At 58.6% G+C, this 26,172-nt stretch overlaps 1 protein-coding gene and 1 long non-coding RNA gene across 3 annotated transcripts in view; both read right to left on the bottom strand.

Moving 5' to 3' along the window:
- LOC129734378 (uncharacterized) lies at positions 1-1,352 on the bottom strand. The gene is made up of 2 exons (XR_008729996.1): positions 952-1,352; positions 1-384 (listed from the first exon to the last, which is right to left on the bottom strand). It is a non-coding gene; the product is annotated as an uncharacterized LOC129734378 (long non-coding RNA).
- Positions 1,353-2,334: 982 nt separating this feature from the next.
- The window catches only part of LASP1 (LIM and SH3 protein 1), a 33,312-nt gene continuing 9,474 nt past the window's right edge, over positions 2,335-26,172 (bottom strand). Inside the window, exons 3-7 of one of the 2 annotated variants that reach the window (XM_055697567.1) lie at positions 16,492-16,576; positions 9,051-9,158; positions 5,791-5,947; positions 5,538-5,632; positions 2,335-5,206 (exon numbers count right to left, since the gene is read on the bottom strand). In XM_055697567.1, the coding sequence (XP_055553542.1) occupies positions 5,033-5,206; positions 5,538-5,632; positions 5,791-5,947; positions 9,051-9,158; positions 16,492-16,576 (619 nt within the window). In that variant the 3' untranslated portion in view covers positions 2,335-5,032. The remainder of the gene's footprint in view (positions 5,207-5,537; positions 5,633-5,790; positions 5,948-9,050; positions 9,159-16,491; positions 16,577-26,172) is intronic. The other variant, XM_005439350.4, reaches the window with a different exon arrangement.

The raw sequence follows: 26,172 nt of genomic DNA on the forward strand, positions 1-26,172 counted from the left end.
TCTCCCGCATCATTCCTCTTTATTTCATTTCCTTGAACGGTTTTCATTAAAAATATAACTGCTTTTCTAAAATAAAACTCGACCGACCGACCTCGGAAGCGCTCATCCCAAGGGGCTACGCCACACGGCGGGGGGCAGAACCCTTTGTATCCCCCTGGGATGAGGCGTGCGTCACCGGGATCAACCCATGTCTCGGCAGCGGGGTGTCACCTGGCAGCCCTCTCCCCTGCCACCCCATTGTCCCCTTTGCCCCACGTGGCCGCCCCGCTTGGCCCCCTCCGCAGCGCCCCGGTGCCAGCCCAGCCACGGCGGCTCGCTCCCCGTTTGCTCGCAGAGGGTTAACGCTTTTCCAGAAGGCTCCGAGGGAGACGGACAAGGCGGTGGCTGTGGAAGAGAAAGGAGAGGCTTTGAGAGCTTCGGGACATGCCGAGATGGTGAAGGGTGGGCATGGCAGCGTGTGGGAGCACCGGACACGGCAGCAGCCCCCCTCCTCCCGGCGTGGGGGGGCAGAGGCACTGGGAACCCCTCCCTTTGCCTCCTTTAAAATGATGCAACCGGGATCCCTTCTTGCTTCTCCCCTGAGCTGTTTTATTTCTCTCCCTCTTGGGCACAAAAGGCCCAAGTTCGTGCTGTGGCGCTATCAAAGCCAGAGAGCAGCTTTTCCAAATGGGGAAGGGCTGATAAACCCGGCAGGGAGAGCCCAGCAGCCACACAAGAGCTGCCGCACGTTCAGCGGGCTGATTTATATAAAATCATGTGGCCTGATTTATAAAATCAACCCTGGTGCCCTCCTTCCAGCCCTGAGCAGGAAACAGCTCGGCTGCCTCGGCCAGGCGGAGGGAGCAGCAGCCAAAGAAAACAGCATTAAACCCCAAATCATCCCCTCTCCCCCCCGCTCCCTGGACATGTTTCTGCCCAGAAATTAAATGGGATGAGGAGCAATCGGCTCACCTGGACGCTGTTTTGCTTGCGAGGCTGATGCTGAGCTGCATCTTCCCCAGCATCGCTCTAGAGCATGTAAATGATGTAGGAGAGGATCACCAGGCCGATGATGGCAAAAAACATCAAGATGAAAATATCCAGCATGGTGGGGCAGGGGCTGCCGGGCCCCCCGCGGCGTGGGAAGGGGATGCTCGGCAGAGAGCCACCGCTTGGCTCAGCGTCCTCCCCTCCCAGCCGGAGCACAGCTCGCTCTGCTCAGGGTGGAGAGATGATGCCGGAGCTGATGGAGCTGCTTTCCTGCTTGCTGGAAAATAAAGGGATAAACACAGGCGGTCAGATGGGACTTCAGCCTCGCGCGGGTGGCGGAGCGCTCGCTCAGCCCAGACCTGCGAGCTGGGCTCCCCAGGGGCGCTGCCTGCTGCGGGAGGGTTGTTATTTTATTTATAAGCACCAGTTTATTGGGGTTTATTACAGTGATGTGACCCCCCCCGCCCCCCGTCTGCAGCTGGGAGAGGGCCCACCCTGTGGGGAAAGCAGCAAAAAAAGAGCTTTGGCCATCGCAAAGCCGTGTCGATGGGTCAGGACCGCTCTGCGCTCTCACCTTTCAGGGTCTGGTGCTCCTGGTGTACCCCAGCGCCCTTTGCCTTCAGTGGCGCACCACCTGCTTCAGTAGTTTAAAGCAACAGTTTCCAGTGAGCAGCTACAGCCACGGAGCCTTTTTAATTCTTTTGGCTAGTGCCGCTGAGGCAAATAACATCCTTCTCCACACACCTCCAAGATTTTCTTTTCCCAATGCTAAATGCCGTAGTCGCTGAAAATCCCACCTTGAGAGGCTGCAGTGGCCAAGCCAAGGAGTCGCCCGCTGTGCTCTGAGCACGAGGGCTGGCTGGGGTCCGGGGGACCCGGCTGTCGTGATGATGTGGTCCTGGAGAGACTGGGAAAAGCTGGGACCTGGTGCCCTTGCTACGCTGCCCACAGCAAAGTTGACCATTTCCCTGGATGGGTCTGGTCTCCGGAGCAGCCCCCGGCAGAGCTGAACCCCAGCAGATCCCAGAGCCATGCTGTAGCCGGCGTTTGGCCTCCAGGAGCAAGACCCCCCAGTGGGTCAGCAAGCAGGGAGGCATCTCCTGACATCAGCTGGACACGCTGCAGCGGGTCCCTGAACCCTTTGAGCACATCCCTTGGCTTCAAGCCATGCAGAGAGCGAGGGACGGACCAAGAAGCTGCATCCCAGGTCAGTTCCCAGGGATGCCAGCGTTTCCCACTCCCAGGGAAGCCAGGCAGAAGCGAGGACCCCAGCTCCGGCAGCCACCCCCAGACCTGAGATCCCCACCGTGTCCCAAGGGAGCAGGAAAATGGCCAGAAAAGCGACCACAATCAAAGCCAGCACAATTGGCAGGTAAAAATTATACTTTTATTTTTAATTCGAGTAAACCGGGAAGAGAATTGGTTGGTTTGTTCCATTCGATGGTTCGGTTAAAAAGGCCAAATAATGTTTTTTCTTGGTGGGTGCTCAACCCGACGGGAAGGAGTACACAAGGACAAACCCCAATCAAGCGACGGATCCGGAAGAAAACACGTTCTAAGCTCAGCATTGAGACGCAACCAGGGAAGCTGGGATGGACAAGGTCTATTTTACACGTGATGAGAAGCAATTTAGCTTTTAATTACTTTTTTTTTTAACCATCTCATTTATTTATTTATTTTAAATACAGATTTAGGTGCTTTTCAGCTATGAAAAAAGGCAAAAAAGTGCATAAGTTGAGAGAAAAGGCAGAAATCAAGCAGTAAGAGGTTCGTTTCCCACGGCAGGGGAGAAGGGGCAGGGCATGGGAGGGGAGAATTAGGACAATGGTTTCAAGGTAGCATTAAAAAAAGGTCTGTATACCAAAACCTAATTGCCTGTGTGATTTGGTCCATTAAAAAACGGTTTATTCACATTGATACGCCCCCCCCATTCCCAGACAAGAACGTGATTAAGAGGATTAGCAGGGAGATGCAGACTGCCCCCCCCTCCAGCCCAGCTGCCCCCTCTCCCTTGCTCTTGTGCTTGCTTGTTTTAGCACCAACCGGGATTCCCATCCCGTAAAGCCCATCCCGGCTGCTCTGGGGTCCCGCTTTCACCCCGAGGGGACAATGGTGCCAGGAGCCCCCGTTACGCTCCCCGCTCCCGCTGGCTGGGGAACAGGCCAGGAGCAAAATGCTCCCCTTTCCCCGGCTCGTGCCCTCCCGGCGGGTCTCTGCCCTGCCAGGAGCCCCCTCCCCACCAGGACAGCATTTGCTGCGGCAGTGCCCAGCTCCGGTCCCCCCAACCTCAGCACCAGCCACAAACCAGCCCTGCAGCCCCATGAGCTTTGAGAAAGGGAACTGCAAGTGCGAGGCAGCGGGATTCTTTCTTCCTCTGCCACACAGTCCCCAAAGGAGGTGTCCCCAAAACAGAGCCAAGGAATGTCTCAATTCAGCTGCTTTGGTCCCTATATTCCCTTTTTTCCTTTAGGAATTAGCAAAGGCAGCAGCTTTCCCATGGAAGCATCCTGGCCCCATGGCACAGCCCAGCAAGGGGACGGTCCCCTCCGGCTGCCCCATCTCCACCTTCCAGGCACAGGGCAGCGGGAGCACCAGAGGCAGTATGAAGGCATCACTGCTGCCCCAGCGTTCGGCTTCTGTGACCCGGGAGAGGAGCATCCTGCTCCTGCCCTCCCTGCACAGGCTTCCAGTTATGCCCCTGCCCAGCTCCAGGACCTTCGGAGCACAAAAGAGAAGGGGACAGGGATGTGCTTTGAGATTTTGGTCCATGATGTGATCCCAAAAGCCACCGCCACTGGGTACCAAGAGGTGCAGGGTGGCTCGGGGTGCCATACCCCAGTCTCTGCCACTCAAGACCAAGCTGCGGAGGGGACAGTCACCCAGGATGGTCCCCAGCACGGTGACAGAAGGGGAGGACGTTTCACACGTGGCTCAGAAGAGGCAGAGGGATGGGGCTGATCCTGCTGGCTCCCCAGACCATCTACCCAGCAGGTGGGGGGCTCAGGAGGGTTCCCAAAGCCCAGCAGCAGAAAGAGAAAAGCAGGAAGATTCTCGGTGAATCTGGTGAGCGACCACTGCTAAGAAGAAGAGGCTGCCCCAGCACACGGCGCCCAGGAGACCCCCAGACCCTGGCCCAAAGAGAAATCTGGTGCCGCAGGGGGTACATGAGGTCTCGGTGTCGCAGTGCTCCCCCCTCCCAGCCCAGAGGAGTGGGGAGCTCAGCCCAGCTCCAGCCCTCAGGTGGGAGCAGCAGCCTCCAGGTGAAGCAACGCTGCGGCTACTCCTTCACCTGCGCCAGCACAGCCCCAGCTCGGCCCGGAGGGATCAGGGAGGGGGAAGGAGGCAGCCAGAGCCCCAGGTAGAAGTAGCGAGAGCCACCTCCAGGGCTGCCCAGAGCAGCCGCTCTGAATCCCAAGGAGAGAGAAAGATTTTGTGTAAGATTTTGACTGTGCACGTTTTTAGGACTAAAGGGAGCAAAGACCGAATGGAAACGCTGCACAGAGGAGCTGGGAGAAGCAACGGCACAAGCCGGAGCGGTGCAGGGTGGAGGCTGCCAGCTCATCCCTCCTGTCAGCCTTTGGGACGAGCATCCCTCACCTCGTCCAAGCAGGCATCGCTGCCCTCTGCCCATCCCTGCCAGAGCGGGGGGAATTTGGTCCTAACAGATGGTCTCCTCCTCCCTTTGGTGAGGTCCCGGTGACTCCGGCTGCTTCCCCTGGCCAGGAAATGCTGGAGTGCACAGGAAGGCTGGAGAGGAGGGGGACCGAAGGAGAAGGAAAGCTGCAGTGGTTTGGTCTCTCAAGCCCCCAACATCCCTTGCAGACTGTCCCTCAGTCCCGACAGAGCTAGAACAAAGCTAAATTGGCAAGAGAAACTGGAGGCAGCTGCAGAAACACGGAGTAACCAAGATGTCAGGACGTGGCTCCGGCGGGCGATTGCCAGAGCACATGGGATAAGGGATGCTGGGGCAGAGAGACGCGCACACACACACACACACACACACACGGGCCGGCGCAGGCGGGGGGCTCGGCTGTCAGCCACGTGCCCTGTCCCCTCCCGTGGCTCAGATGGCCTCCACGTAGTTGGCGGGGAGCATGCCTGTGTCACCCGTGCGCTCCACCGTGCCGTACATCCACCCGTCGTCAATCTGCTGCACGTTGATGATGGTGTCGCCGTCCTGGAAGGAGACCTCATCCTCGTCAGCCGCGTTGTAATCGTAGACAGCACGGAAACGCTTCTGTGGGGAGAGAGGGGTCAGTGGGCACAGACCCTCCCCACCTCCTGCCCTGGACGAGCAGAACGGCCACCTACGGGGGGTGTCCCAGGGCGAGGAGCCATGCTGAACCCCACGCAAGAGCCATACTGGATCCAGGAGGTTGTTACTGGGCACTGCGCAGGGATGCTGGTGCCGGCTGTGGCGAGGAGAAACCAGGCACCCAGCATCACACACGCCAGCCCCTTCCAAACTGCTCCTCCCCTGCACAGGAGCGGGGGGCAAGCAGAGCAAACCCTGCCCCACCGGGGGGGCAGTGTGGGGGTGGGCGCTGCGAGCCCCTGGCTGTACTCACCCCCCCTCCAGAAGCCGCGTTGCGCTGTGTGGAGGCTGGTGCTGCCGGCTCCTTGTAGCCGTAGGACTGAGACGACGGCTGCTGCTGCTGGTAGACTGGGGGGAGGGGGGGAAGGATTGGGCCATTAGCTGGTGCTGGGACACGGTGAAGCCCCTCGTGAGGAAGAGCCGGTTGCAGCCCCAGCCCCCCAAGGGCCATGCACCAGGGCAGGCTGCAACACCCGCAGCCCCCCCGCCCCCGCCGCCCCGCTTACCTGGGTTGCTGGGTTGGATGTGATGAGACGGCTGATGCTGCTGCTCTGCAGGTCTCCGGTAATTAGTGCTCTCCTGGGAGTTCCTGCGCTCTGGCTCAGCACCTTCGCTGGGACTTGGACCCATCCTGCTCCTCTCGAACTCTTCGTGGTATTTTATCTACAGCGAGAAGAGAGAAAGGAGAGGTCAGAGCGCAGCTGGGACAGCCCTGCAGCGCCAGCCATGAGGCTGAGCCCAGCTCCAGCACCAGCTCCCACAGCCCTTCAGCACCAGGAACATCCTTCAGCTTGTCCCAGCTCGTTTATTTTTGCTACCAAGGACTCAGCACCAGCCATCTCACAGCCTCCCTGCCGGGCCCTGGGGGTTTCTGCTTCCCCCACCTCTCCCCAGACCAAGGTGACATTTGCTCAGACAAATCTGGGGCACGGGAAAAGGGCTGTTTAAGTGGCCTGTGGGTGAGAGAGGTGATTTTTTTCCAGTCTGGGGAAGATACAGGCCCCCAAGCCCCCAGTTTGCAGGAGCACAGAGAAAAAGCACCACTGGGAAGTGCCCCCTGCACTCACTGAGTTCCAAATGTGACTCCCCAGCCCATCGCCAGGTACAGCTGGCACGGTGAAGGTACCGCTCCAGCATCTACCCCCAAAATCTCTCTTTAACCCAAGTGTGAAAGGGCCTCGGGGGGTTTCGTTGAAGGAGGCTCAAAGCAGATACCACCAAAGACACCAGCTGCATGGGACTAAGCCTTCCCCCACAGCGCGCAGGGTTAACCCAACTGCCTGGGCGTGGGTGTAAAAATTAATAGCCACTTGTGTTAATGAATGCATTGGCATCGGAAAGCACCTGGAGCCCATTTGGATGCTGGTTAAACAGTTATTTACTGAAAGGCACTACAGCCGGCGCTCTGCAGGGGCAGGAGGCAGAGCCTGGAGCCCAGACACTCTCCTAGGAAAGGAGAATTCCCAGGGGAGCACCCAGCTCCCCCAGCCGGAGCAGGGACAGCATTTCCCAGCGCTCCGAGGCTCAGGCTTTGCACAGCTCCACTGCCAGGAGGGTTTTCCCCACATCTGGGATCGTATTGACATCCCCCAGCCAAGGATGGTTTGGGGCACCCCTGTGCTGCGGAGGTGCCCATGCCCCAGCAGGTGCTGCCGTGCTGGGCACCCCGCTTTGCTGCCCGTGGGGCTGCTCAGCTGCACCCTGGGGTGGGAAACGCTGGCTGCTGAGCCAGGCTTTCTGCGGGGGGGGGTTGTTTCGGTGCCTTTATTAAGTGGGTCACTGCAACCCCAGGCTGGCAGCCAGATGCCCATGGGGAAGCTGCTGCTACTGTGGCTGAGAGAGGGAAGTGGGATGAGCAGAGGGGCAGGGCTGGTTTCATCACTCTGCCGTGTTATTTAATGCCCCCCCAAACCTCTACAGATTCCCTCTGCCAGCTCCGACTCCACGGAGAAGCTGCCCCCAGGGGAAAATCTCCCTGCCAGGTCCCTTTCCCAAGCGGCAAGCCTTCTCCAGCCCTTGCTGTCCCGGGGTTCGGTGTGCCGATAACATCCCGGGGCTCCCCAGGGAGAGCTCAGCGCTTGCCAGAGAATCGCACAATGGGATCAGGAGAGGGAATAAACAACCTCCTCCTGCCCTGCTGGGTATTCTCATGTTTGTGTACGTGTGTGTGCGAGCTCCCACTGCGGGTGCAGGCAGGATCCTCCCTCTCCCTGCCAGCCCAGACCCCCCCTCCCTGGACCCCCCCCGGGGGGAGCAGCCAGCAGCTCCCACCCCAGGGGCTTTGTCCCTAAGGGAAGGATGCTGGAGGATGGAAAAGCGAGAGCAGCTCTGGGCACTGCGGTGCTGGAGGCAGGAGAGGAACTGGCAGAACCACCTGTCGAGCGGATGCCCAAGAGGTTTCTCATGCAAAGCTGCGCTCCAGGGGTGGGTTTCCTGGTCAGGGAGAATCCAGCCCTCCCAGGGTTTCACAACAGCTCCTGGGCTGATAAGGAACACACATTCCTTTCACCAGCGGCTAAAGGTTAATTAACTCCCTGCCTCCTGCTGAAGGCAAATGCTGCTGGGGGCTCGCCGGGGGGCGGGGGGGGGGAGTTTGGGCAGAGGACAGACCTACCCCCCCCTCCTTGCCGCACCCAGTGCCGCAGCTATACGTGCGACTGTGCATCTTCCTCGTTCACCATGGCAACACACAGCCGTCCACATCCGCCACGCACCGCACCACCAGCACCTGGGTACGGATGGAGGCTGCTGGCTGAAGCGCAAGCTGCCGGGCCAGCTGCTGTTGAACTTGGCCATGGCTTTAATAGCATTTTTGGAAATGGGAGAGAGCTGGGTCTTTTGCAAGCACAGGACAGAGCTCCCCTTCCAGAAGGTCCAGGGAGGATGGAGCCGCTGCTGTGCAGCCCCCAGGCATGCGTCCATGTCAGCGCGGGGGCAGGATGATGGCAGGAGGGAAGCTGCACCTCAAGGAGCTCCCTGCAAGGATGCTCTGGTGCAGGGGCTGCCACAAGCCGTGGGCTGTAGGTAGGAAAGGGGATGCTGCTGCCTGTCCTACCTTCTGGGCTGGTGACAGCAGGCGGTGGGACCCTGGGGACTGTGTGCAGCCCCGGGACAAACTAACAGCTGCAGCGGCCAACGCTGCCGACAGCTGGATGGCTGGAAAGGGCTTTGCAAGAGTCAGGAGGGGTCAAGGCAAGTGGAACCTGGCAGGGGACAGTCACAGCTGCAAAGGGACAGGAGGAAGAGGTGTGCCTTTGGCCAGGCTTTCCACACACCAAGACAAGGCAGAGGGAGCACAAGAGGGGCTGGAGTCCCTCGGGGGAGCAGCGTGGGGCTAGCACCAGCGAGCCTGGACCATGCAAGTCCATGCTGGGGGGTGACAGTGACAACCAGGGGTGGCTGGGACTGCCCCTGGGCCACATTCACTCCCCCAGATGCCACTTTCTGCTGCTCCCCTTCTTGTCACAGTCAACGTGGGCTTGAGCACCTCAGGAGAAGCGAAGGACTCGGACACCCCTCTGGACCCAGCTGCAGCACCGGCCAGCACGGACGAGCCCAGAGAGGGGTGAGAGGGTCACAAGGTGCCTGGGCAAGTGGGTTGAAGATTTAAAGTTGCCCGGTTTTTGAGATGCTGCAGCCTGGCGTGCTCATTAGAGGCCATCAGCATGCGGGTCCGCTCCCGGCTGCGTGGGCAGAGCCCCCCCAGCCTCCTCTGGCAGCAGGAAGGTCACGGCAATATCACATGGCGAGATTAGAAGCTACTCACGTTGCTGATCTGATCCTGAGTCTTTTTGATTCTCTGCAGCTCCGGGGTGTCAGCCACCACGCTGAAGCCTTTCCCCTTGTTCTTCTCAAATTCCTCCTTGTAGCGAATCTGGGTACAAACAAGGGAAAAACAGACTTAGAAAAGGAGGAAGCTGGCGTGCACAGCAGTGGATTCAGCAGCGGACCCTCACGCCGTGACCCACACGCTACACGAGATGCAGCATCTTCTAACAGCGCCTCTGCCTTGCTCAGGAGACACCCCCACCCCCCACCCCCCCCCCCCCGACGTACCCAGTAATAGCAAAACAGGGCATTGCCGAGAGCTGGGACAGCATCCTATGCATCGGCTGATCTTGTTTCTCTTTCAGCAGGGGCTGGGGTCATTCTGATTTATTTTGAATTTCCTGTGGGCTACAAGCGTGCCCAAGTCACGTGCCACGGAGCAGCTGACCCGTGGCAAGCTGCCTGCTCGAAAGCCCGTGGATTTTATGAGCTACACCCATACACAAGCATTTCCACATCAGGGGACATTTAGCTACCTCTGGGAAGGAATACACCCAGAAGCCCATAATAAAACCAGAGGGTGGAGGCTGGCAAAACACAAGCATCCTTATTTCTGTTTGCCAGACACTGACATCAGCATCCCTTCCCATCACACCCAGGAGCTGAAAAGTCCCAGTTTTGTTTGCTTTTATTTTTTTTCCTTGGTTTTTTTTTTTTCCTTCTTCTTCTTTTTAATATAGCTCTATATGGCTTGAAGACTGAAGCATCCAGCTCTCCCAGGAAGGAGCCAATGCAGCAGAGCCATAGCCCAGATGTGCCCCCCAGCCCTCAGCAGCTGGAGCTCGGCACAGGACCGCTGACCCCCCCACCCCCCCCCAGGTCACCCAGAAGCAGAAGCAGCTTCTGCAGACTGAAACCCGGACTCGAGGGCTCCAAGAGGGAAGGAAGCAGCGCCCAGCTGCCTGATTTTCACATCTTTGTATGTGAAAAAAAAGCAGCTTTGCTGATTTTCAGATGCGAGCGGCCAGAAAGATGCCCCGTTTTCACGGGGGGGGGGGGGGGGGGGGGGGGCGGCGCGAAGCAGATGTGCAGACTGACACCCTGACCTCCTCCATCCTCTCGGTGGGGATCCAGCCCTGCACCCATGGCCTGCAGGAGCTGTCCCTGGCCCACCTAGGGAGGGAAGAGCAGCCTACAAGTGCCTGACCCAGGGGTTCACCCCCCTGGAGCTTGTCCTATGCACTGCAGACAGTTGGATGTTCTCATTAAAATTAAAAGGTCACCACCGCCTCGCACGCCAGCAGATCAAACCTCCAGGCTCCTGTGCGAGCAGCAGGGACAGACACAGCAGCCGGGCTCCATGTGGGACCGATGCTCACCCCCTCCCCGGGCTGGTGGGCGGCTGTGGGGAGGGGGTCAGAGCTGCCAGCGGTGGGAGAAGCAGAGCAGGAGCTGCCTTGGATGGAACACGCTGGGAAAGCAGCCGGTGCATCGTTCCCCCCAACAGAGAAATGCTCCCCAAAGCAAAGGGGCCAGACTTTGGGGTGTCTGGCCAGCACAGGCAGCTCCCCGTAACCCTTCCCATCCCACAGCTGGACGGCAGCCTGTCAGGGGGACGGTTGGGAAGCCAGGCTGGCCCCGCAGAGACAGAGCCTGCAGGATGCAGGCTGTGCTGGCAGCTTGCGTGCCGTGCCAAGATCAAGCTTGGAGGCAGAGAATCCAGCAGCACGGCGGGGGAGGCGGGATAAAGCTGATTTCATCCCGACGCGCACTCCTACGGAGACACTCCTTCAGACCTCACATATCCGCCTCCCATCCAGACAGCACGGCCAGCTGGGCCTGGAAACACCTTTCAGGGGAAAGCTGCCAAACATTTTATAATATTTTCTGGAGAAGCCAAGATGCACCTCTGCTGCCATCTGGGCTCTCCTAGAGCTTTGCCAGGCTCTGGAGTGGGACCTGGCACAGCGGGCAGGAGCACCTGGGCCACACTGCTGTGCCCAGGTCAGCCCCCTCCGGTGCCGGACCCAGCCAGCACCCCACCGAGCAGGTCCTGCCCCTTCTCTGCTCCAGGACAGCACAGGAAACAAGGGATTTCCAGGGGAAAAGGCTGTGGTTTCCATTCTGCAGAAGGGCTGCAGGCTCGGGCCAGCTCTGAGCATCCCACCCCTCAGCTGGAGCTGGCAGGGGGGGGGCTCCGGGACCACCGTGCCCGCAGCTTGGAGGGCTTTGCCTGGAGCAGGGAGGGATGCCAGACACCAGCACATGGGGGCTCATCGCTGGCTGCATGGGTTAGCGGTGCAGATACCCCAGAGCTCGGTGCTCTGCTTGCAAACACAACATTTTCCCTTCCCGACCTGCAAACCAGGAGAAATTCAAGCTTCGGAAGCGCATCAGAGCCCCTGCACCTTCTTCCCGGCCATGCGGTATCACAGAAACCCTTAGGTACGTGGCTTTATGAGTCACGTTAGATTTCTAACTCTAATGTAACTTTAGAAAGCAAAGGCTTAACGAACCAGGCTGCAGAGCCCACCCTGGGAGGATGTTAATACAACCAAGTTAAATACAACCAAGACGACAAAGCACAGAGGAACACCAGAGACCGATTTCAAGGTAGAAGTCTCCTTTTGCTTGAAGCAGTGAGAAGAAGAAGAACAAAAAAAACAAACCAAAAACCACAAAACCAAAAAACTTTTGCTAGCCGGGGGGTAAAGCACACATCTCGAACATCACCCGTCAGGAAGGCACAGCCCCAAGGTGTTAAACATCAGGCATGAGGAACCAAACAGCTGTGACATAAACCCCATGACACACACCCAGCCAGGGGGGGGGTGTGGGGTGTCAGGAGGGGGTGACTCAGCCCCACCACCCCGCTTTGCTCAGCCACAGCGACAGGGGGGCGGGGGGAGCTGCGTTTGTCCTTGATCCCATCCGCTTTCAGGAAAGGCTCTTTCCCTTCCGAGCTCTGCAGCCGAGGTGCGGGATGCTGGCCCCGCCGCTGTGCTTGGGGATGCTACGCAGGAGAAGGGGATTTATCCTGAGGTGGGGGCACTGGGCACGTGTGCTGGCTGCAAACACACTGAGCTGTAAGAAATCCAGGCTAGAAAGGTAAAAAGCCACCCAGGCAGAGGCTCATTGCAAGCTTTTATCCTCTTATATCCCATCCATCTTCCTTAGTTTTGTTGGGTTTTTTTTACCCCTCTAACTTTCAGGATACTGGTAGCCCTAAAAAACTGCCGTACGGGGATGCCCGACAGCAGGGTGGACCCGATCCCGGAGCCGTGGGGCAAGATGCTGGTACGTGGGGGCAGATCTCACCCCAAACACACCCCCAAGGCTCGTGCTCCCAGTCAGTTGGGGTTCCTGTACCCCAGCACAGCGGGCCATGGAAATCAGAGCATGGCCCAAGCATCAGGGCAGTGCGATGGGAGGAAGCAAGGGAGGCCACCGGGCAGGCACGCTCCCCGTCAGCACGGGGGAATTGCAATTTAACCGGATCCATGGCGCTTCCAGGCTTTGGCACAGGAGCGGCCAGGTCTTGCCGGGCTGTGGCTGCCACCAGGGCTGAGCGAGGCGGATGGGGAGAAGGGGGGAAGTGTCCAGACAAGGCGCCTTTCAGCTTCTCCCTGCTCTGACACAGGCACCGGGTTGTGCAGGCAGGAGCCTGGCAGGCAGCGCCGACCCGCAGCCCACGGGAGCAATCCTGCTTCCAGCACAGGCTGCCCTCGGAGAGGCACGAGTCCTTGCTCCAGCCCCGCTCCCAGCACCCTGCTCCCTTTGCTCCCTCGGAAAGGCGAGTGCAGGTGACCCTGGGCGACGAGGAGGGACAGAAACGCGGGGTTCGGTACACCCCACCGTGCTTTCCCAGGGCATGTGAGCGCTGCTGGGAACTGGCTGGGTGCTGTGCACGGGGCTGCGGGGACCAGCGCTCCTGCTGAGCCCCCAAACCCCCAAACCCACCCCCCTCGCTCTGGCTCGCAGCTGCCTCTCATCCACACGCTGCATTAGAGAGCAGGGTGATGCAGACCGTGCTGTAACCACACCTCATCCCATAATAATAGTAATAATAATAATAATAAAATGGGATCCGTCATTAATTTCCCCGGAGAAATCACTCCTTTCGCGATAGGAAGGAGAGCGATAACTCAGGCATCCGCGTGCTATCCGCGGGGCGCCGGAGCACGATAACCCCTTGCAGGTCTCAGCTCAAGCACATTAACCCCCCCCTTGCACCCACGTCCCCACCAGCAGCTCCCCGAGGTGACAGGAGGGACAGCAGAGGGGGACCTGCCTCCCACCCCACGGCACCCCCCCACCCTCCGGCAGGAAGGGCAGCACCCAAACCCACCCATCGGAAGAGTTTGGCAGAGGAGCCCCAGGATGGGAACCTGCAATTTTCTTGCCACACGTGGGCTGTAAGAGGCGGCTGCAGGCGCAAAGGCTGTCACTTCGGAGACTCATTTAGCCACACAAGACATCATTAGCCAGGATCTACCGGTGACCGGAATGGGATACGCCTTCTCAGCAGACACAAATAACCGAGGGGTCGGGAGTGGCATGGAACCGCTCCGGCTCGGCACGCAGCTGCCCATCGCCACGGCCCCGGTGAGCCGCTGGCTTTTTCCGTCACACCAGGGTGGATGGATGGATGGATGAATGGATGGATGGACAGTGTATTTTTGGTGGGAGGAAATAGAGAATCAGCCTCTTCAGGGTCATCCACAAGGAGAGCGGTCCTCCAGCCCCATGGGAGCCACGGGGCTCCAGGGGAACAGGCAAAACTGCTGGGGAGCATCACGCTTACCACCAGGGAACAACCCCCTAGCAGTTCGGAATCCCTTGCAGAGGACACAGAGCCAGCGATTTCTCTTCTCCTGCTGCCAGCCACAGCTTCTCCAGAGGGACACAGGCTCAGGGTGAAGCCTCGCACCCAGGACCAAAGTCAGCCGGGGCTGGGCTGACAAATGCAAACTTGACAGCAAGATGCGACTGATCCCGTAACCCCGATCCTACTCCACCAGGAATCACCGTACTATGAGTTCCATGTGCCGAGCTCTGCCCGTCCCAGCAGCCTTAGCCAGGATGCGCTTTGCAGGTGACCAGCCCTTCTCCACAAGCCTTTCCCTCTCTCACCTAACAGCTCCAGCTCATCCAGATCATTTTGCAAGACTGAACCCTGCTGCCTGTTCTGCAAGGGCTGAACTGACCTATTCCCATCCCCCAGGGTTTGCTCAGCTCCTGCAATTAGTAAGAAAAGATTGTCAATAAACCAGAGTGCTTCAAGAAATACAAATGTTTGCTGCTTGGAATGTAGGAGACTCCCTTTGTAGGCAGAGAGGAATTAAGATCTTATCTGAAGTGTGTTTAGGATCCATCCTGCCCAGGGCTCAGGGAGATCCAGCCTGGCAGTTCCCACCTGGCTCAGCTTTGCCACCTCCCTCCCACCGCTCCGGCATCCCTCCCCGGCCCCTCCGCAGGCGCTGGGTCAGCATGCAAATGCAGCCAAGCACCCTCTGCTCCCTCGCATTCAGAGAAGTCCTACTTTTGCAGCTCATCCTGGTGGGAAACCAGCACCGAAGAGGTGGGGTGCTGGTATCTGGCAGCCTGCATTACCCTGCCTGCACCCCAGCCCCTCTTCCGACATGCAATTCCGACTGCGCTATCCCAGCTCCAGTCCCCAAGTCCAGGAGACCACCTGGAGCTGGGCATGGCTGCTTCTCCCCCAGGGACAGCGGTCCCGATGGCGTTTTGGTTGTAGTGACCGACTTTTGGAGATGCAGGCTCGAAAGACTAAGACCCCCCTGCCCCCTGCAAGGCAGCTGGCTCTGCCCCCAGCCACCCCCCACACAACGCGAGGAGCTGAAAGTCCCCAGCAGCTACAGAAAAGCCCAGGCAGCAGAGCACACGCCCTCCCCAGGGTCTCCTTTAATAAGCAACAACTAATGAAGAGCCTGAATTAATTGTAAAAACAGCACCGGAGACACCAGACCACTCAGCGCAGCGTTATCTCGCTGGTTCCCGAGAAAAAGCAATGGTGTCCCCTTTTTTCCTGCGCCCTCGGGACCACAACGCCAGCCCCAGGCTGAGCTTCGAGCCAAGCTGCGCTTGTGCAAGCCAGGGAGCTGTTGTGCAACTCGCTTCGAGGAAGAGACCTTACAAAAGCAGAGGTTTCAAAACTCGATGCCAGCTGCACCGGCACCACCGGCTCCATCCGCTCAAGGTGAGGTCCTGAGGTTCCCCCTCCTCCGCTGCCGCGGGGTGCACTCCCAGGCAACCTGCTTCCCAGCTCCTGACACTCTCAGGCTAGTGGGAAAAGCACGGTCGCCCACCGCATCCTTCACAGGAGTGCACTGGTCCCCCCAAACCGACTGTTCTCCCTGAAAACGCCACGGCAGATCCGGAGCTGCCCTCTCTCCGCCCAGGACCAACACCGAGCTGAGTCACCGCACCTCGCTGGCAGCGCTCTGGGCAGGCTTTCTGCCCCTTTTCAAAGGAAAACAGAAATTAAACAGATACCCAGAAGAGTTGCCACATCCTGCATTCTCCTGAGAGATGCTGACCCCAGCTAAAATTGCAGCCAGATGCGTTTTCCTCCGGTGCAGCGTACGTGGAGCGCACGCCCGCCGCTCCGCGACGTCAAAGCTGGTGACAACGGTCCAGGGCATCACCTCAGATGCTTTGCCAACAGCCTCGCGGCAAAGTCCCACCAAGGATGGGCAGCCCCCAAAGCTGCCCATTTCTGTGCTAACCTCACCCTTCCAGCAGTTTCTCTGCAAAACTGATGCTCCCATTTCTGTTCTCCGTGTCTGGGACAAGAGAAGGCAGCCAGGGACGGCTCCTCGGCCACCCGAGGGACCAGCTCCCACCGCAGCACTGGGAGTTACCGGCGCCTGGACCCAGCCCGCAGCCACCCATCCAGGCTGGGGACTTTTGCTGATCCAGGGACACCTTCAGGGTCTAAAATGGGACGTGTCTGGACAACACCCTTCTCAAACAGGCTCTGCTCTTCCCACCAGAGAAAGAAATCCTTATCTGCGCCAGTCCTTATCCCTTCTATCTGTTTATTTCTGCTTGCCGGAGCTTTCAAGCCCTGCAAGCTTTGGGTTTACCCGAAATACCCGCCTAGAGAGCCAGTGCCTGTCCACACGAAGTTATTTTATTTGCTGTTTCACCCCATCGTGTGGCTGGATGTCAGCTGGGAAAAGGTAAACTGGTGCAAGGCGTGGACTGGGAGAAGCGGACTGCATTGCACTGGGGGGGTCCCAGCAGCCACAGATGAAGGGACCCGACGGCGCTGAGATGGGTGAGACCCAACAGGAGGGACCCACCGCCCAAACCTCCCCCGTGCGAGGCTGTGGGGAAGCACCAGAGCACGGGAGGCCGGCGGGCGATGGGGTGAAGCACGGTGGTCCCCGGGGTGAGGAGACCCCCACGCTCACCTGGCTCTGAAGCTCGCTCTGCTGCTTTAGGCGCAGGTTCTCGGGAGTGTCTGCCACCATGGTGAAGGACTGCTTCGGGTAGTGTCTGCGGAGGGAAGGGAGATGGTTAGCCACGGCGTGCCCACGGGCACGCTCACCGCCCTCTCCCACCCACCCCACGACCAGCACCCCCAGGAGATCCAGGTGCCCCCCGCCGGAGCATCGCAGCGAGGGGCAGCGCAGCCGGGGCTGTGGGCACAGTGACACGCAGGTTTGGCAGGAGCCGTCTGGGATGACGGGATTTCTCACCGATGGGATTTCTCACCGAGCGCCCTGGCAGGTGCCTGACACCTTCCCCAGCCCATTCACATTCCCCACCAGTTCCCTCCCAGTCTCCATACACTGGCTTAAGCTAAACTTCAGTTTTATCAAAAGAAAGGAAGGGGAGGGTTGGGTTGTTTTCCCCCCAGGGCACAAAACCATTCCAGGTTTCTCCTCTGATTTCTGGAGAGACCTTAACACATCTTCAGCGTTTCATTAAACACTCCTCGGGGTAACTTAGTCCACGCAAACGCTGCTAACGCGCTGGTTTACAATGACTTTGAAGGCTCAGAGGGCAGCGGGGTGGTTTCACTTGCTTATTTTACTGAAGTTTCGGCCACACAAGCCTCACTTCATGGTTTCCTGGTGCTGCAGAATATCACAACCCTGGCATAAACCAAGCTGGCGTAACTGTGCCCGTCTTGGGGCACGGGCTGTGCTACTCATCCGCTACTCATCCGTGCCAGTTCGGGGTGTTTGGTGGATCCATAGGATACGCCTGGAAGGGGAGCGTAAGGCAGGAGACCTCCGGCGTGGTCTGGCTACGAGCCAGCAGCTTTACTGCTCGGGTCCTGGTCCTTCAGTCGGGGTCACATCCTGCATCACAGGGTCAGTCCTGACACCGTGGTGCTTTACCGCTCAGGTCCTGGTCCTTCAGTCGGGGTCAGCTCCATCCTGCATCACAGGGTCAGTCCTGACACCGTGGTGCTTTACCGCTCAGGTCCTGGTCCTTCAGTCAGGGTCACATCCTGCATCACAGGGTCAGTCCTGACACCGTGGTGCTTTACTGCTCAGGTCCTGGTCCTTCAGTCGGGGTCAGCTCCATCCTGCATCACAGGGTCAGTCCTGACACTGTGGTGCTTTACCTCTCCAGTCCTGGTCCTTCAGTCGGGGTCACATCCTGCATCACAGGGTCAGTCCTGACACCGTGGTGCTTTACTGCTCAGGTCCTGGTCCTTCAGTCGGGGTCAGCTCCATCCTGCATCACAGGGTCAGTCCTGACACCGTGGTGCTTTACCTCTTGGGTCCTGGTCCTTCAAGGGGGATCAGCTCCACCCTGCATCGCAGCGGATGCTCTTGCCCGTGGTCAGATCCAGCCCGGGCAGCCACCCTGGCTGTGTCCACACACACTGCAGAGGAAACAGTTTGCAAGAGGAATGTTCCCAGCTTGCTCAGCACCAGCGGCCGCGGAGGCAAAGCCCTCAGCACACAACGCTCCCCAGGAAAAGCCCAGAGAGGAGATCTGACACGGAACAGATGGCAGCTGCTCTCCCGGGATGGCAAACCGAGGGCACCCCACAGCAGCACTTCAGGCTTCTACCGCAGGCAGACAGCAAGAAGGGGGAAAACTGCCTTTTGAAACTGGCAGGGGTTTCTCCTTCACGAGGCTTCCAGCAGGATTCCCAAACTGGGTGGCGGGACCAGACTGGGATTTCAGGAGTCGCTGCCTAGTGCGGGAAAGCAGCTGGGAGGCAAAGCCAGCCCCAGCCCCTGGATGCACAGGGCAGCACATCACGCTGCAGCTGGGTTTCACTGTCAAATGCACGGAGAATTTCAAAAACCTGGAGAAATTCTCTCCCAAAGCCAGGCGATCCTCCTGGAAGAGGTGCCCAGAGCTATGCGGTCCTCCCAGCACAGACCGCAGCCCTTCCCAGAGGACAACTGGGGGTGGGGGGTGTCTCACCCACTCTTGGGGGTCTGAAGGCTTTGTGCCCCACGCTGACACCCCCGTTTCAGGGTGTAAGTTGCCCAGCTGGTGGCTGAACCAAGCTCTCATCCCAGTGCTACGCAGCAAACTGGGATAGCTGCTCCCATCCCTTCCCAGGCCACACGGAATGGCTCTTTGTGGATCTCAAGCAGCCCCTGGGCTTCTCGCTTGTCTCCTCCAGCCTTAGCAGTTATCTATTTACAGAATCAGCATTAGCACCTCTGAGCAAGGCTAATTACGGCGTGGTCAGGCCTTGGAGCAGCGCAGCACCAGAGAGGCAACCACAGACCTGCAAGAGCAGCACATACCTCAGTCAAGCAGCAATGCAGGAAACTCCGAGAATAAAAATAGCTGCCTCAGCTTCACTGAAAAAATAAAGAGAACCCCCCCCCACCACACACACACACAGGCAGAGACCAAACAGTGCAGATGTGGTTTGCAGAAAGGGGAATGAAAAAAAAAAAAAAAAAAAGAGAGAACTCAGCAAGCAGCTCTTGCCTGCTCTCTTCCCCAGTGCTACTGGCATGGGACCCCCCCCCAGCCAGCTTCCCAAAAAATTGAAACACATCACTACCCCCCTGCTCCAGATGCCTATCCTGCTGGACATCACCTGCTGCCGTGTCCTGTCACCAGCATCCCAGCTGCTTTAGGGGAGTGGGGGGACCCTTCTGACAGGGACCAGCCCCCCCTCATCCTTCACCAGCACAGGGGGTGGGGGATGCACAGAGGATGCGGCCGTACCCACACCGTAAGCGTAATCAAACCCCCCACAGCCCCCCAAAACATCCAGCAATAAGATCAACAATGACAAGAATCAGTTTTATACAAACAGATCACCGGCTGCTTGAAGGATGCGGCTTAATCTCTGTTTAGATTAATCTGATTAGGGGGGATATAATACTGTGAGTTCAGGCTCCCTGCCCCACTACCTTCGGGCACTGGTGTGTCACAGCTTCACACTGGGATGCACCATCACAGCCAGTGCCTCACCGAGCTGCCGCCCACTTGCTGCCAGGAATTCCGGCGTCAAGACTCCGATAAGGATAAAACCGATTCCCCAGGCGGGTCCTGCGCTCACCAGGAGCGATGGACAGCGGGAGGACCCCCCCCTCCAGACCTGGGCATGGGTTTGCTGTTGATTTAAGGCATTTTGGCCACGGTTCCTGCTCTCCCAGTGCCACTGGAGCATGGGTGTCTGGGTGGGTGCTGCCCTGATACCCCCCCTCTGCCAGGCACCTCGGCAAAGGCTCGGCTACCGCCGCTGCTGCAGGGGCGAGTGATGCTTTAGAAGCAACAAAACAGCATAAGGCACCTTGGGACCAAATCCATCCCAGCTGCTGTCTGCTGCCGGCAGGGATGAACAGTCCGGGGGGGCTGGCAAGGCAGGGACTCCACCTAAATAATGCTGGCCCAGCTTGGGCTCTGGTGAGCCAAGATTGCTCCTGCGAGGGCTGCTGCACCCGTGTGAGTCGCTGAGTTGATGCATCCGTACCTTGAGGAGACGGCACGGAGGGAAGCAGGTCCTTTTGGCATTGCAAAGATGACAAAACCCCTTTGCAGCAGCCGAGAAGCCTTGGTGGCTGAGGGGGTTTGCATGTAACAGCCCCCCCCCTGCCTCAAGGGGGGCCGCACCTCAGCTGCTCCCAGGGACAAATCCTTCCCCTTCCAAAGGGGCAGCGCCACGTTACAGCCGCGGGGAGGCTGGTACCTGCTGGGCAGCCGGGAGCAGCCACCATCGGCAGGAGACGGGCATTGGTTTTGGCCAAACCCAAGTGCCATTAGGCAGCTGCTGGGGGAGCTGGGGCTTAATTAACAGTAGCGCTAATCCAATAAGTGCACTACCTCAGCTTACAGGGGCATGAGAGGACAGTCCTGAGAAGTGTCTCTTGTTTTAGCCGAGTTGCCGCTCGCATCCTGGAGCCCTTTCCTGAGTTTCTTGGAAGTCACTGCCTCACTCACGCCAAGGGCAAAGAAAACAAAGCCAGCTAGGAAGTACAAACAGCTCAGACCCCAAATGCTCCCCCCCCAGGTCACTAATTCTTTATTTGCAGAGCAGGTCTGGAAGGCAACGGGCTACGCAGAGCAGCCCCAGACCTGGCTCCAGAACGGGAACAGAGCTCCATCCCGGTCCCACGGGGAGAGCCAAGCGCCATCACCACCGCCCGGGGTCTTTGCACATCCAGAGGATTTTCCTGCTGCTCAGCAGCAGCTTTTATAGAGATGCCCCATTTTAACAGCCCCATCCCCTGAAGGGTGCTGAGCTGGGGGGCTGCAGGCAGCCCCCAGGCTGGCAGGGAAGCCACACAGTGGGACACACGGCTCCTGCAAAGGGCAAATGCAAATTTTAAGTTGTGTGCATCCCCAGCCAAAGCTGCATTTACGGCTCAGCCACGGCCCAGGAGCTCCCGTACTATCTGCTGGTGCTGCCAGTGGAAATCATCCCGTTGCCGTGGCAACCGCATCCCATGCCCTGGGCATGCTAATAACGCTTGGGAGAAGACAAGAGTCCCCAGCAGCAACCTCCAGATACAAGGAGGAGGGAAGCCCCAGTTGGTGCGAGGGCTGGAAATGAAATTCATCCCCGTGGAGAGCTCACAGAAAACTGAAAAGCCATGGTCATTGGGAGAAAAAAAATAATTTAAATAAAAAGAAATAAAAATAAGCTGCAAGACAGTTAACAGCCCCGCTGCTTGCATTTACAGCAACACTGTGCCCACAGCCGCTCTGCCCTGCTACAGCTGCAAGGGAGAGGAAGAAACAGCCATAGACTGCACAGACCGAGCTGGAATGAAGTTTCTATTTCTGTTTGATTTTTGTGGAAAACTCCCAAGGATTTAAGGCAGCTCCTTGAGCCCCCACGGCCCGGTGTTAGCGGGCAGGAGTAACCTGTCCACCTGCGCCAGGTGTACGTAGGATGAAATGCACAAGTTGAGCATCTCCCCTGAAGATTAGGCATCGCTTTTCTGCCCAGCTCATGGGATCTGCCTGATCAAGAAAAGGCATTTCAACCCCTAGGGAATTTAAGGCTGGGAGATCCCTGGAACAGCCAGCCCCCCTGCCCAAACCAGTGCTTCCCCCTGCCCAGCACAAACACAGACGCCCAGATCCCTGCCACACACCAGAGAGGGGAAAACTGGCTCCTCTGCGTGAGAATCAGCCACAATAAGAGTCAGCAATAAATTAAATCTTAATGAGAAGGCAGCGAGCGAATTGCATTGGGTTGGGAGCGCGGGAGGCGGCGTGTGCGTGGGAACGGGGCACCTGCGGGATCCGCAGGGGGGTGGGCTCGTCCCTCCTGGCGTGGGGATGGTCTCCTGGCCGAGTGGACCCGCTTCTCCCCCTTCTCCCAGTGGAAAGGGAAGGAGGAGCAGAGCTGTGGGTCCTCGCTGCCCTCCCCCAGCCTTCCCAGAAATAGGTCTTGGCTGGGGAAGCAGGGAAGGGGGAGGGCGCTTATTGCTCAACCTGCCTCCCTCTTTCAGAAGCAGCATGAGCAACGCACCAAGGCCACCGCTGCGAGCACCAGCCATCCCCACCACCAGGCACCACAGCCCAAGCTGGAACCGGCAGGAATTTCTGTGCCGGCCACGGCAGCTTCCACTAAGCACCGAGCCCAAAGTCCACGGAGGAAGGAGGCTGCCTGCCAGGAGCCGCAGGAGGGACCACGTCACGAGAGCTCGCCTGGCCACCCTGCCAGTGTCACACTGGTGTCACGCTGGTGTCTGCTCCGGTGACATGGGCACACCTGCCCTGCTGCCCTTCACTCCCTCCCTCTGCTGCAGCAGCACTTGTTTCCCAAGTTGGTGCAACAGGTGGAGAACTGTGCAGGGAACAAAAGTCCCATAAGAGAAGATGGAGCCCTGAAGGGTCCTTAGAAAAAAATCACTCTGGGCTCCGCAGGCTCTTGGTGCAAGCAGCTTGAGATGACAAACGGGGCGAAGCCGCTTCAAACCATCCCTCTCCTGACAAACTGCAAGGAAATAATTAGTCCCACGCACCCTCAGATGTGACATTTGTGTAAAGTCTGCTGCTAAGTAATAGCTGTTCAGGCAAAACCAGTAACCTTTCAAGAACAAACGGGAGCCAGGGGAAAATAAAATAAAATAATAAAATAAAACCCACCCATGCAAGCTACCTGTAGGGAGGTGGCCCCGCTTCTGGCTGATGCTACAACAGCATCTAAAGGCTTTGCTCCTGTTTTGGCAGGAGCGTCACGGTGTTTTCCCCGCCGGAGGGGATGAGGAGGGAGCCAAGTTTCAGTGGGTCTCAGGGACCACCTGGTGCTTTGCAGCTTCGTCGATGCAGCGGTGGCTGCGAGGCAGGAGGGATGAGAGCCCAGGCAGGACGAGCAAGCGTCGAGCCCTCGGCATCCCCCCCAGCTGCTCCGCCACCCCGGCAGAGATGCGTTATTTTAACAAGTGATGGAGAGGAGCCTGCTGGTCTCGGGGGCAGAGCCGCCAGACAGCTGGTGGCTCAGCCTCGCGCTTCGGTGTCTCTCCTCGCAGACACCGCTGGCATCCATCCTCCGCCTGATTAGAGTTGAACGGATGGGACACATGGGATCCCTCCCCCCGCCCGATCCCCCCCGCCGCGGGGGGCTGCTGTCAGATTAAGCCAAGCGGCACGCGAGTATGTGGGGCAGAGGGACACGTGATGGAGCTGAGGCTCAGGGCAGCATCGCCAACGTCGCATCCTCGCTGGGAGCTGGCAGAACCCCCCCCCCCCCCCTTCCCTCTGCAGCCCCAGGACCTCGGGTGATTGCACCCAGCAGGAGAGACGCTAAGAAAAGCCACCCCAGATTTCACACGCTGCAGAAGTCATCGAGCAGCCAGCTCGGGGGGGGGGGGGGGGGGGGGGCGGGGGGAGCACAGTGACAGCAAGGGCAGCCCCACTTCCCAGCGGCTGTTTGCCCCCCCACCCCCCAGAGCCATTTGCTTTCTGCATCCACAGAGGGGGCAGCCACTTGGCACCCCCAAAACCCCAGGGCACACGGGTCATCCTCCAAAGAAAAGGAGCGTTACGGCCCGTAGCAGACCCTGCGTAGGTGCCCTTGGCAAGACACCCCGGCGAGGCTGCGCCGGTCCAGCCGCAGCCCCCAGCCGCGGCGGGGTTTTTTGTTGCGTTGCTAAACCAGGTCAGTCGAGTCTCCTCCAGCCAGATAGAGCCCGTCTGGCTCCCGCATTAGGAGTTCCCCAACCGCAGCAACTGCGAGGCAGATGGGAGCGTACCCCGCTGCTGACGGCAAGGTTCCGTGCATCCCTCCCCCCGTCTCCCCCAGCATCGCTGCGGGCAGCCTCACGCTGCCAGGGCGGCAGGAGCCCACCCAGCTCACGGTGAGGAGCCACCAGCAATAGCTGCACCACCAGAGGCAAGGCTACATTAGAGGCTCTTCCAGCAGAGATCTTCTAGAACGCCAACACAGCCCACCCCTCCCCATACACCCACCGGAGACAGCCCCATATCAGCACTGGGGGCTCAGTTCTGTGACCCCTCAGCTGATGGCACCTTGGCAGTATTTTCACCCCCCCCCGGACCCCGAGGTAAAGGGTTTGCCAGTGATCCCACTTCCAGACCAGTGTGACTCCAAGCACTTGCACCCCATCGCATCCCAGCCCTGCCCTACAAGCAGCATCCACCCCCCAGCACTGCCTTCCCGGGAAGCCAAGCGGCAGCACTTGAACTTCGATTTCGGAGCTTCTCAAAAGCTGGAAACAGAGTTAAACTTCTGCAAGGAAGAGCCTGGTGGGACACGGCTGTAAAAACCCGCTGAAGCACAGCATGGCACTGCCCAGCCGCTCTGCAAAGAGCCAACTGATGCAGGTCTGCTGGCTACGGGATGCGGACGCTGCGTCTTCAGCGTGACTCAGACACCCGTATCTGTTCTCCCAGCGAGGCGAGTTTACACCACAGATCATGTGTGAGATGACTGAGTGTTTAGAAGAGCCTTTCTGGCTCAACGTGTCGCTTGTAGGCAACACAGGCTGCTTGCAAGCAAGTGCTTTTGGCAGACTTGTCCAGGGAGCAGCGACACAGCCTTCACCCCTGGATGCAGATACACCATCCCCCCGCCCCCCCCCCGACACCCCCAAATCTGCAGCCCCCAGAGGTGACAGTCACCTTTGTGCAGCTGCACCAGGGTTTTGGGAAAGAAGAGTTAAACAAGGGAAGCAATCAGCTCTGCTCTGCCAGAAGGCTCCCAAGTTCACATCCTGCCTTTCAAAGAGTTGCTGATTCTTGGGGACAAGCTAAAAAAAAAAATAAAAATAATAAATTGTTCTTTTGTTAATAATAAAGGCAGCATCATGCCGCTTGCATAGGCTTTTTTTTTTTTTTTTTGCATTGCAGAGGGCTTGCAAACATCCTACTATCAAAGAACAGGCTGCGAAGAACGACTTCAGTTCCTACCAGCATTTTCAGGGAAAATGCTGCCAAAATGGCTGGTCCAGCCCTCCACGTGTGCAGCTGCATCCTTCTCCCAGCATCTGCTCCCTTCTCCCAGCATCTGCTCCCAGTCCGCCTCCAAACTGGCTTTGCACAACCTAAACCCGGACCACAACTTTGCAGGACACCGTTCCCCAAGGACCCCCCCCTTTGCCCACCCAGTGTACCGGGGCCAGGCTGGCACAGGGCTTGGCGGGGGGGGCCTGGAAAAGCAAAACCCCATCACTACCAGCTCCAGCGTGGCTGGCTACGTGGGACAACAGCGGTTTTGCTCTTCTCTTGATCGGCACGGGCAGCTCCCACCTCGCCCCCCTCCCCAAAAACTCCACCAGCAGCTCCCAAGGGTCCCGCACACCCGAGCAAAACCCAGCCTGTTGTCACAAACCTGCTTTAATCCGGAATGGAAAGATTACAAACGAACACAGGGGAACAGGGATTGCCAAGCTGTGAAGCCAGGAGTCACTTCTGGCAAGAGCCCCCCCGCCCCCATCACTGAGCCCCCGAAGCAGAGCAGTGCCTGTCCCACCCTCCCCCCATCGCTGTTTCTGGGAACAGAGCCGGCATCGCAACAGAGCTGGGTTTTTCCACAAGGTTTTTTGGCCCCGGGCATGGATAAGCAAGTTTAGGAAAGTCAACATTCATCTGCAGCCTTTCCCCCCCACCCCGGGCAAGGTCGACGCTGGGCAGCCCTTGCTGCAGCCTCAGCCCAAGCCCTGCTCTCCTGGCCTGGGGGGCACAGAGGGGCTGCCACCCCCTCACCTGGGCAGGGCTGCCGAGCCCTGGGGTCCTGCCCAAACCCACCAACCCCCCTGGGCTGGGTTTTGCTGGGCTCTGGGTGCAGCAGGACTGTGACAGCGGGAGGACCCCAGTGCACCGGCGCTGCACACCCTGACCGCAGGGAATAGCGTTCTTGGAGAACAAGCTCACTCGCCATCCGCTTCGTCAGGGTGGTTCAGTCTCTAACAATAAGCAGGGACCAAACACCTGAAGCAGGAGCACGTTCCCCTGCTCCTCACTCCAGGAGCAGTTGAGAAACGTCTCCCAGAAGGGTGGAGAACACCTGGAGCTATTGGGAAGGAGCAACGCGGCAATGCAGGGTGAGGAGTCACCTGCACAGAGTCACAGTAAGATTTTTTTCCCCTCACTCTCCCCCTTCCAGAGGCTTCATCCAAAAAAAAGAAACAAAAACCAACAAAAAAACCCTAACAACTTTGGCTTCTGCACACCAGGGCATC

Source organism: Falco cherrug, chromosome 20 (genome assembly GCF_023634085.1).
Source record: "Falco cherrug isolate bFalChe1 chromosome 20, bFalChe1.pri, whole genome shotgun sequence".
Lineage (NCBI taxonomy): Eukaryota > Metazoa > Chordata > Aves > Falconiformes > Falconidae > Falco > Falco cherrug.